General features: G+C 37.3%; 2 protein-coding genes across 2 annotated transcripts in view; one reads left to right on the plus strand and one right to left on the minus strand.

Annotated features, from left to right (window-relative positions):
* LOC142336137 (surfeit locus protein 4-like) overlaps positions 1-12,219 on the minus strand; it is a 229,081-nt gene that overhangs the window by 74,325 nt on the left and 142,537 nt on the right. The window lies entirely within an intron of this gene.
* The window catches only part of LOC142336131 (echinoderm microtubule-associated protein-like 6), a 143,222-nt gene that overhangs the window by 10,209 nt on the left and 120,794 nt on the right, over positions 1-12,219 (plus strand). Inside the window, exons 3-6 of the mRNA XM_075384709.1 lie at positions 545-643; positions 797-1,048; positions 1,209-1,344; positions 11,077-11,298. Coding sequence (XP_075240824.1) covers positions 545-643; positions 797-1,048; positions 1,209-1,344; positions 11,077-11,298 — 709 coding nt within the window. The remainder of the gene's footprint in view (positions 1-544; positions 644-796; positions 1,049-1,208; positions 1,345-11,076; positions 11,299-12,219) is intronic.

Raw genomic sequence — 12,219 nt, forward strand, 5'->3', positions numbered from 1 at the left:
TGATTAGAGCTCCCGCTAGTCTTTATAGAGCAATTCTTCCGACGTTTAGTCGGTTATGTTTTAGTTAGTTTTCCTATGTATGACTATTGGTCAACTTGTAGTCCGTGGCCAGTTTGATTATTTCGTTGAAGTTTTGGTCGCTGCACTTATCTAGTTTTACTGTTTCTGTTTGCTTGTAGTTTTTACAACTCTACAACTCCTCGACTTTTCGTAGGTCTTCTTGAGACATTAAATTTTTTGATTTACATTAACTCAATTGCAACAGCTGTATTTGAGTGGCTACAAGTAATGGGAAAGTTGCTCAATCACTAAATTGCATTGATGTTTTCAGAACCTCAAAATAACCGAGACTTAATCAAGTATCAAGCAACTATTAAAGCTAACGTAGTTGTTATTTTTTTGTGTCTTCTAGTACAATACGAGCCTTGTGCCCGGACGCAATAAAAATTTTGAAATATAACTAATTGAAGCTAAGTGTACTCTGTTTTAATGGTGTCTGAGAATTCTATCGTGTCTACATTTTCATGATTAGATATCTGTTTAGCTACTGGCGAGCATTGGATTAGATGATCACCACTCAATGTGTGTATGGGACTGGAAGAAAGGAAGAGTTGTAGCGCAACACAGGACCCACGGAGATAAGGTTCACTCTCTTCACATAACGCATTATTCTCAGTTTTAAGCCTACTGCTCAAAATTGAAATACATAAGTATGTAAATACATAATTCTGGACTAAATTTCTCATGTTTTTTCCGCTCTCCACTTCATTCTACTTCATTCTTACTATTCCTTTAGGTTCTTGATGTGAAGTTTAACCCTTCCGACAACTCTCATCTAGTGACATGTGGTGTAAAGCACATAAAATTTTGGGTCCTATCAGGCAATACTCTGAGCGCGAAAAGTGGAGTTATGGGAAACGTGGGACCACTTCAAACATTTCTCACTCTTTCCTTTGACAGATATGCCAATGTGCTAGCTGGTGCGTTGAATGGTGGACTGTATCAGTTTGAGGGGAATAAACTGATCAAAGTGCATCCATTGCATAAGGTAAGGAGGAATACATGGCTACTTATCATCGAGAACGTACTTGTTTTTTGATAAAATATCTTTGGTAATCTTGTAACATGGACCAGTGTACATCAGCATTTAAACACCGGTAGACATTCCGTATCATATTAAAACACCAAAGTCTTCTTTGAATGTTTAGGGAGCTTTATTCAGCATAAGTGGTTGTGAGAGTGGCTTTGTGACTGGAGGCAAAGATGGGCTGGTGAAGTTGTTGGATCTAAATTTAAACCTTATCCAGCTCTACAATCTAACTGAAACGGAGCAAGGCTATCCAGGTACTGTGAATTTTGAACCCACTATCAATGACTGAAATGTACTCTATCCATTGCCTCTATCCAAGGCGAATCACATAGACATGTAGTCTCAAAATACCATTGAATAAAAGAACACTTAGTTAGCAAGATGACATAGTAGAATACAATCTTGCAGTGTATGTCAGTATTTATCAAAGATAGTTTAGCAGTTAAAGTTACGTCGTACTTAGAACAAGAGAAATACATCAAAAATATGTCAGCGTTCAAATCAACTCCTTCCATGGAAGATTACCGTACGCTGTCTGTTTTGAATCCTTCCTAAATTCAGCTGGAAAATGGGCTTTTAGTCGTTTCTTGAAACACTTCAGACTGGTATTGTTGCATTTGAGATTTGATTTAAGTATTACATTGTTCCATAAATCACAAATATTATGAAAAATTTAGTTCTGAAAAATTTGGCAGTTGGACCGCACAGGGTAGTACCGCAAACTGGTACGCTTTTGTTTTATAATCTGAGAGCTTGGAAAATCTAGGTTTCTCTATGGAGCAATATTGTTTTGATTTATTTTGTAGAAAGAAACTAACTGGAAGTGTCTCATGTTTGTTTCAAATCTGCGGAGGTATAATATTTGCTTCTGTCGCAGCATGTTTTAACAGCCCAACTTAGTTGTTTTTCTAAAGATACCACCAAGTTTTTTGATATACCGCTAAGTAGAGTAGCCGAATAATAGAGGTGACTAAGAACGAGAGTATTCAAAAGTTTATTTCTCCTTTTTATTGGCAAATTTTTTTTAATGGACGATATAGTTTTTATTCCACAATCCATTTTCTTCAATATGCTGCTTGCTTTTGACCTCTCCGTGAAAATAAAGATTCTGGTCTAAAATTTCTGCCAGATATTTTACTAATGTTTTAGCTTGAATAATTTCGTTTTGAATTTTGATTGTTTGCTTCTGAGTTAATTTGTTTTGATCTTTGCGACAAAAAACTAACTACTCGGTTTTTTTAGCATTTAAGTTTAGTTTATGTTGATCTAAGTATTTTGAGACCTCTTGGATTGCGTTTTCTAGTCTTTTTGACGCTTTTTGCAGACTGTGATCACAACATAGAATGACTTTGTCGTCTGCATATTGTAAAAACTCATATTCGGATGTCTTTATCTGTTTGACATCGTTTGTATCAATTGAACAATAGCGGTCCTAAAACTGTCCCCTAAGGAATACCGTTATAAAGGGAAACCCAATCTGATTCAACGCTGTTTACGATTGCTTTTTTTTGTAATCGGCCCTGGGTGAAGCTTTTAAATAGAAGAATTGCATTTTCATTAAACCCGATATTTTAGTCTGGAATATAGAATTTCATGGCTGATAGTCAAAAGCTTTGGAGAGATCTTAAAAAACTGTAGAATCAAATTTTTTGTCGTTTATTCCCTTTCGAATTTTTCTTTACAATTTATCAGTGCTTCAGTAGTCGAGTTTCTTTTTCTGAAGCTAAACTGTAATTCGTTGTGAATTTTTTCATTAAGCATATATATCCTCTATTTGATTATATAAACATTGCTCGAATACTTTGCACAATGCTCCTGAAATTGGCCTGTAGTTTTTTTGTGTCTTCTGGACGCCCTTTTTTGTAGAGTTGTGTAATATAGCTCGTTTTAATTGAGTGGGGAATCTCTTCATAAATAAATCTGTTGATTAAAAACGTTAGTGGCTTATGATGTTGAGTTTTCCCATCCTTCAATGCCCAAGCTGGAACGCTGCTAGACCCTGGGGTTCTCCGTGGCTATAGTGAATTTAAAACATACACTCAAAAGCGGTTATGAAACGAAAAGAAAATGACTTCGAAGTTTTATGATAAAGGTCTTTAGAAGGACTTATTGGTGTTGAAGAAAATCTATCGCCCAGTTTTGTAAACTTTTAATTGAGAACCTTTGCCATTTGCCTTGGCTGCGTTAAAAGAACGTTAAAACTTTTTATAAGAGTTTATTGAGCATCCTGATTTCCCGGAGTTTCTTACTTTATTGATATTTGCCATTTATCTTGCTCAGTTGTTCTTTCATCGAACCTTTTTTGGATGATATCATCTGCTGCGTACTTTATCGGATTTTTGTTGTTTCTGATGAAATATTCCTTAAGCATGCCTTTTGCGTTATCAGAACTATAGAAAGACATCCAGTCAGTTTGTTCTAAAAGTTTTTAATTGCTCTTGAACGAAATTCATAGCATTTATTGTAAACGTGTGTTTTTATGCAAATTTTTTGCTTGACAATTTTCCGCTTTTCTTCTAGAACATTCTTTGACTTCTCAAGTGACTTTTTTACGCTTTCGCTTTCGTTCATCATTTTTGAGTAATCTCTGGCGCTCCGAAATTTCTAATATAAAGTCGGTTGCAGCATAGCATAATTAATTGACTCGTAGCGCTGTGTTTAGTGCGAGTGACCGTGGATCGAGAGGTCAGTGGTTCGAATCCCGGTGGGGTCAGTTTTTTGCTCCCATAAAGAAAAATTGATCTAGACTAAAAACCATGAATAAAATTGCCTCGCCTGTCGTTCAAGAGCAATTCTTCCGACATTTGTCGGTTTATGTTTGAAATTTCTTGGCTGAATAGTTACTATTATCATAAATTGTATTTTTTGCAGGCTTGGTTTTGCAGAATACTTAGTTGTTAAGTACTAGACCTATTGATGCTAAGAAAAAACTTTTTGTCGGAATTTTTTGTAATCGAAAAGAATTAGTCCAAAAATGCTTCCCTCAAATAATTCGCAGTTGATTATAATTGTTCTCAGTTTACATAAACACCTCCAAATGAAGCTGGCAACAAATTGAGACAGGTAAGTTACGCGTAACCGAAGTAATCAAGCGACTGAAGAAAACTTCTTAAATAATGAAATGTACGTTACGAATAGAAATAAGTCAGTGTGCAGGATAGGATGAAAATCTAATGCTTAAACCATTTGTTGTAATAATAATTTACTTTGATAGAATTTTGATGACTTGAAGCTTGATGTCCAATTTTAATTTTCCCGTTTCTTCAAATCTCATTCTTTTGGTATCGGTTTTATTCACCAAAACGCGTAAAATTGTTTGTTTTTTTAATTGAAATACTGTTTGAGATAAAGCGAAGTCAACGGTCAGATTTCTGTGGTGAAAGTCAAAAGTTAAAAATTTGGAAGAAAGTTAGTTATTGCCCTTCGAAAATATCATAGATAGGAAAGGATGCTAACATCGGTAATGCAAGTGTGCAAGAACAAACAAAAAGAACAAACACTGGCTCTTTTCTGTTATAGCCCCCCAGCTTTATATAGCCAATCTGGTTGGAACCCACAGAAATTCATTTTTTATTACTTATCGATACTCGTTTTGATAGCGGTAATATGTCGCCATCAAAGCTAAATTGAATGGATTTTTGCTCTCGATTACTTAAAATTTATATTGATAAAACTGTTCTTGGACAAGGTGAATATCGATTTAATAAAGACACGCATTATTCAACTGCCGCTTCCATTATATGCAAATTATAATTTCTTCCATACGCGTTAATTTCAAAACTTCGCTGCGTCATTTTTAATTCCATTTATGTTTGACTATGCGAGTGTATGAAATCCAAACAATATGCTATTATTAATTGCTCTTGAACGAAGTTCATAGCAATTATTGTAACGTGTGTGTCTTTTTACGACTCGAAGAGGACTATTGATATTCTACAGGTTATTACGACTCGAAGAGGAGTATTGAGATTCTACAAGTTTTTTTAAGCAGAAAGTAAGTTTGTTCATGACTTGAATTTTGACTTCTTTCTGTTCGAGTATTTACCTCCGTTTTTGATTGTTGACCTTGTTTTCGAACATTGGACTTTAACAGTAGCTTCGTTTGTAATGTATAGTAAATAGGAACTGCTGATAATGTTCAAGGTGAAGAGGTTAATTTGAGATTTTTTGTTCCTATATAAGTCAACCCTAATTATCTAAACTAAACCGCACAACCCCCCACCCCAACACCTACCTAACCGCGCAATCCCCCCCCCCCCCATCTTACCCCCACCGACCCCTACCCCCTCCTTCACCTAGTTACCCCCACCTACCCCCCCCGCACTACCCCAGCACTACCCACCTCCCCAACCTATCTACCCACCCACCCCACCTAGCTCCCCCGAATCTAAAAAATGGTCGGCATTTTTAAAACACTTTAATGTGGGTTGGGCTACTTTTGTTTTTTTTTCTCTTGTCTATTTTGATATTCTGATTTTGGTAAGGTTAGTTTATTAGGTTAGAGATTATAATGCACGACTATTCGAGTCGTTTCCGGTATTCTACCGGCTATGTTTTTTAGCAGAAACCAAGTTTATTCATGACCTGAGTTTTGACTTCCTTTTACTCGAGCTTTTACCTCCGCTTTTGATTGTTGACTTCTGTTTTCGAACATTGGACTTTAACAATAGCTTAGTTTTTGATGTATAGCAGTTAGTAACAGTCTGTAATTCAAGGTGAAGAGGTCAATTTGACAAAATTTGATCCCATATAACTACCTTCCCCGCCCCCATGAAAACTACCCCCCACCACGTACCTACCCCCACCCCCAACACGTACCTACCCCCCCAACACGTACCTACCCCCCCCAACGTACCTAACCCCCCGCCAACGTACCTACCTCCTCCTCCCCCCCCCCCCCCCCTCGTACCTACCTACTCCCCCCCCCCGACGTACCTACCTACCCCCCCCACCCAACGTACCTACCCCCACCCCACCTACCTACACCCCCCACCACTACCTACCTGCCCCACCTACCAACCCCCCCCCTCCACCAGCACCTACCCACACCCCTGAACTGAAAAAATTTTAACGCTTTTTATGTTATATTGGTCTACTATTTCTGTTATTTCTAGTGTTTTTTTCGATATTCTGATTTTGTCCAAGTTAGGGTAGAGATTATTTTGCACCACGATTCGAGTCGTTTCCGGTATTCTACCGGCTTTATTTTTAAGCAAAATTTTCGCTTGACAATTTTGACTTTTCGAGTGACTTTTACGCCCTTGACTTTTTGCGTTTCGCGTGATCTAAAATTCGCTCTCAATCACAATTTCACTCACTTGGCGGCAATTTAATATTAAAAGTCAAATGAAAATTGCGCCGAAACTGGTGCCATTTTTTACTTTAAATTTTAATAGCGGTATATGTTGGTTCATATGTTCATATGTTGGTTAATAGCTTCAAATAACCTCTAGTGTGGTTATTTGAAGCCCACTATTGAACTTCTTAGTCACATTTAAGCTCCCTCTCCCCCTCCCCCCTCGACTGAAGCAGGCTGCAATTAATTAGAGATCCCACTAGTTGTACGAGAGCAATTCTTCCGACGTTTAGTCGTTTATGTTATGTTTAAGGGGGGTGCAAATTGACGTGGGGGCTATAAGAGAAAAGAGCCCAAACACTTAAGAAAGTTGCTAACCTACCGCTGCTTATGAAATAAAATAATGTTTGCTTACAACATAGACAAGAAAAACAAAATAAAATCATCTTTGCTACGAACATGAGAAGCAGAAAAAACAGAAGTTAAAATATAGAAAATGTTTGCAGCAAAATCGATCTAATTTGTTTTGCTACTTTTTGGCGTCAATGGCTCTGAAATCAGAAATTATTTATCGCACCTTAAGCGCCTTCAAATTTCAGTGAGATCGAACTAAAGATCTTTTGTGAAATTTGAGCAAAAACAAACAAACATGGACCATGAAGGCAAAATGCAAATAAAACGGACATCCCCTAAATTTGTCGTTTTTTGTTATTTAGTTTTGGAGTTATTATAAAAATTGATAATTTGCAAAGAGATCTGGAAAAATAGACCTCGAAGTGCCTAGCAAATGTTGTTTTTAGAATGAGAAAAGCAAAATCGGGAAAGAAAACTGGTTCAAACTCTATTTTCTCACTTCAGTTTAATATTTCTAGTGTACTTTTTCGGCGTGACTCAGATCAGCGCTCCTTTTTTTTATTACAGCAATAAAATATCAGTTTTTTTTCAGATGAGCATCTGAAAAAAACAGCTTGCAAAGAAAATTCAAGTTTTGTGATTTGAAATCCATGAGGAGGCTGACTTAATAATGTTTCGAAACTTGTAACCAGTTTTTGCTTGTATGTGATCGTATTTCTCTCTCTCTCTTAGTTCTCTCTTACACACACGCTTACAGACTAATTTGTAATCGCACTTGGGTGCAGACAAATAAACAGACGCTTGTATGCAAGCAAGCACATTGACGCATGCGCATACACATGCTGACACACATATGCACCTATATGAAAATACCTTTTCACATTTGTGCTCTTACGCTGGTGCTTTTGTATTGGAAAATATGCTCTCACTAACATACGTGCGGAAAAATATGCTCTTTCTCTCACCCACACACACAAACACACCCCCTCACGGACTCATGATTTGTAGATATGCTATGAAAATAATTTTCTGCGTGAAAAAGTGCCAAAAACCAAACATAATTTTCTTGCAATTTTTAACCGGATCGGTTCAGTTATAGTGAGCACAATGCTGGGAGAGATTTTTGTGATTTTTTTTTTGCAAGCTGAGAAAACTTGGGGGCATTCAAAGCAATGGTTCTCTTACCGAAATGCTTTGACTATGCTGTATTTTAGGTCTACTTTAATCGTTTCCCGTTTTTAATTGCTCTCAAACGAAGTTTGTAGCAATTTTGGGTCTTTCTCATTATAGCCCCCCCCCCCAGCTTAAGTGTCAGACAACCTATACCCCCCATTATAGTAAATATATCTTAAGGGGGGCAATATTTTCATGGGGCGCTATAATGGGAAAGACCCACAATTTTATTAGTCCTGTCGGTCTTTTATGCAATTTTCCGTCTGACCCGTTTGACTTTTCTTCCTCAAAAATTCGATAAACAAGGAACGGCCAGGGGGCATTAAGCGCTCTTAGAGCCTTTCAGCTCACTAGTCTCCAAATAATTATGGGGTTTACAGAAACCTTTTTGGAGACTTATGTTTATGGTTTGAAGGGCGGTTCTTAGAGGTTGACCCCCCACACACCACAACCCACCTCCCCCACAACCCCTGCACATCGGCCTTAAGGGCCTCGTGCAGCCAAAAACGGCCCTCCCACTTTAGAGCCCCCCATAATGTTGCCCCCCACCACTGTTGCCGCCCCCAGGTGCACCCACCTGCGCTCACCTCACACCCCTTCAGTTATACTAAAGCTAGCCTCAGTATACAGTGGCTAGGCACTGAGAAAGCCAATCGCTCGCCGGTCGTTTTAGAGCAATTCGCCCGATGTTAGTTGGTTATGTTCTAGTTATAGCTGCAAATATTTAAGATGAGCGGAGCTATCTTGCGGTGCTCATGGTTTTTTTTTGTTTCTGACGCTCTTTTTCGTTTTGGATTTGTTCAGGAACATTCTGTCGCTTCACGTTTTCACGCTTGATTCTTGCTTTTTGCGTGACCTAAATTGCGTTCAATCATAAATTATGTCTGTTGATAAAACAAATTGGAATGTAAAATGAAGTATAACAAGGGGACTGTTAGCCGAGTGGTTAATGCTCATGGGGTTCGAGCCTATGTGTTGTCATTACTTTTTAGACCCGAAATTTTTTTAACCCAGAGTTTTAAATGCAAGTTGGGTGGACGCGATAGCGTCCACCCAACCCATTTATCTGTTTTTATCTGTATTTACGGCACGCAAAGTTTTTCGCAGCTATTCCGGCAGTCTGCTGGCTATGATTTTATAAATGGTTATGGTGGTTTTGACCCATTTGTTTTTAATATCTACACTGATGTTTTTTCGTCTCCAAATGGGTTTGGTGACAGATTATTTCTTTTGGATGCTTTTTTTTACAGATTGAATCCTTTTGTTGGTTTTGGCAACATTTACTTAACAAATTTGACAATTTATCGAGGTGGAATTGAAAAATTTTGGTTGATATACTTGTATTCCAATTAAGTACTCATTTTGTAGATTATTTTTTGTATTAGAAGCTATTTTTCAGAAATTGAATCTAAACCAGTAAAATCTGTTATTTTAAGTTGCTGTGCGCTTAGATAAAATTAAATTTTGTTGCAAGAGGGCTTGGTTTTATTTTTTTGCCAGATTTCTCTTAAATTCCGAACGCTTTTTAATAGCCACGTCATATACCTGGCATGCTTTTATTGTGCTTATTTTTGTTTCTACTTCGTCAGACAAAAATTTATACATTATTTGTAGGCGCATTTTTAACCAGAAGCCTGAGAAACCAGACCAAATGAAATGAAAATTAAATTTAAAACTTGAAATTTGCAAAGATAAGATAAAACTCAAAACTTTAAGTCTACAAGTTGGGCGTCCATATTTTTCCAGCCCCCCCCCCCCTCGATCTTCTGGACGGCACCTCCGGTCAGCCTGATAGTTTAGCATAGGTTAAGGGTTACCTCTAAGCCATCCGTGAATCCAACGAAGATTAATACCACATGTCTACATATGTGGCTTTTAGCACTTACTTGGTGTAAAAGTGCATTTTTTGTTTTTATCCTTTTATTGTCTTATCTCCGTTCACTGTCCGTTTATGGTCTGATGTTATTTTTGTGATCCATTCGGTTTTGTTCATAGTCAAATGCCGTATATTTGATGCATCGGATGTTACGCGGGTATCGTCAATGCTTTAGGCAGTTAGAGTTACTTGACATTTGAAAATCATATACGGACCATAATCACTTAAATGTTGACCGTATTCACTTGCAACCATTCAGAGCTGAGTTAACATGTTATTCTGAGTACTCTTAATTTAACTGTAATTTGATTCTTCACCCACTTTGGTCTAGCTGGCAATCTTTTCTAGATCTTAAAATCGGCTAAGTTAGAAGTTAGCTTAGCTTTCTCAGTCCAGAAATTAGCAACACTATTATCATTATCTGATGCCTTAGGGAAAACTAAGGTCACGGAGAAAATTTTGAACTTAGTTCATTGGAATAAAGTGAAGAATCAAGCCAGTGTAAAACTCGAGAACTAGGCTTTGAAAATCGGGTTCCGGTAAAATTCTTGAGCAGCCGCAATATTACCTCAACATTATCCATTGTGCCATGTTTTCGAAATTTTGCGTAAAGTATTTTGACTGCTCTAGGCTGGTAATATTCTTATTTTCTGCTCAACCTCTTTTCGGCAGCAGTTGTTCAGCAAGGCAGTGAAAAATTAAGTAAGTGAATGTCATAAAATGAAATGAAACATAAAATTGGTGTAGCCAAGTTTCTAGCTATGAAAATTAAAATTGGTGTAGCCCTTTTCTAGCTATTCTTAGTAACCTTAATTTTGAAATTTAATTTTAGTTTTTGGAGATTCTTCCCATTTTTCAATGTTTAAAATTCTCTTGGTTTCCGTTAAATGTGGGTGAGCCACGCATTAAAGCCGAAAGATAGGAGAGTGAAAAAACTACACCAGAAAGATCATCTTCAAATTTGAATCATAAGTTGAATTCGGGCCGTTTTGATAGTTCTTAACTTTTCCAACTGCTGTTTCATAATTATTCGATCTAAATTTGCTGTTTTATTTTGAAATCTCAACTGATTTTAAAAATTTGACAGTTAATCTTGAAATTGGAGGTCAAGGAGGGGTTGTGAAATGAGTTGTTCATTCTGATCATTTGATGATCTTAAGTTATAGCAAAATACGAATTTATTTTGTTGTTTACGGAAGCAATTAATCGTCCGAACTCTGCAAGTAATCGTCCTGGTATTTGTCAGATTAATTTTTTGTGTTGCTGTGATCTGTGTCAATATTCTAGGTTTATGCGTGAAGAGCGTGTGTTGGAAAGAGGACAGGTTGCTGGTGGGAACTCAAAATTCGGAGATATTCGAACTGAGTTCGAGGTCACCGGATAAAGTGAGTGTGTTGGTGCAAGGACACAGTGAGGGAGAACTGTGGGCTCTGGCCACTCATCCATCCAGGGCTAATTACTTTGCTACTTCCTCAGATGACTGCACGATACAACAATGGAGCATAACAGGTAAAAAAAATTTAATACATGATTGACACAGGTTGAACTCTGAGCCCAGGTTAGGGTGTGTATTAATCTAGTGAGCTAGAATTTTTTTAACCCGATCTGGGGCAGAGTTTGTGAAATCTTTCCTTTACTGGAATTGCGGCGACGATTTGCTCATTATAGCTGCGAATGTCTTCTTTCTTTCTGTTTCCTCGTTTGAAGCCCATACTTTGCATCATATTTTTTACAACGGATATCTTAAAACGTTTTTCTACACTTTGATTTTTTTCCCGTTTTTATGCATTTGATATTTGGCGAAAACTCGATAAGGTGAAAGCAATTTTTGTCGACCTTGGAGAAAATTTGTGCAAATTAGCCGAATACCACTTAAAGTATTTAGTAGTCGCTCTTGAAATCCGTTTGACAATATAAAATTGTCAAGTGTCTCGGAATATGCCTTCTCATGCGAACGTTAAAGAAGTATAGCTACTAAGTACTTTTCGTGGCAGTTCACAGCCCACCTGCTGGCTATGTTCATTTTTTAATAGCCGCACAGCGATAGATGGGGCTATTATTGGCCTTCTCTTGGATTTTTTACAATTCAAAGAATTTCAATTGTATTGGGGCGCTGTTTTTTTTACGACTCGAAGAGGAGTATTGGAGAAGTCCTTTTTTTAATCAATTTTATTTGAGTGATTTTTGAAGCGTGAAATGAAACGCGTGAAAAAATTTGGAGTGATTTTTATGCCGAACAAAAGTGAAGAGCGGAGCGAAAAGGGAGTGGTTTTTACTCATACCGCTGTTTTTGAGAGAGCGAGAAGTTGATGTGTGAAAAAATTTTTCTCTAAGCGAGCAAAATTTTTGTTCACGTGCGGCTTTTAAAAGCAGTTTTTTTGCAACTTTTGATGGTTATGAAGTTTGATTATAATAATGTATTAGTTTTAG

The sequence above is a fragment of the Convolutriloba macropyga genome, chromosome 1 (genome assembly GCF_964194025.1).
Source record: "Convolutriloba macropyga chromosome 1, txConMacr16.3, whole genome shotgun sequence".
Lineage (NCBI taxonomy): Eukaryota > Metazoa > Xenacoelomorpha > Acoela > Convolutidae > Convolutriloba > Convolutriloba macropyga.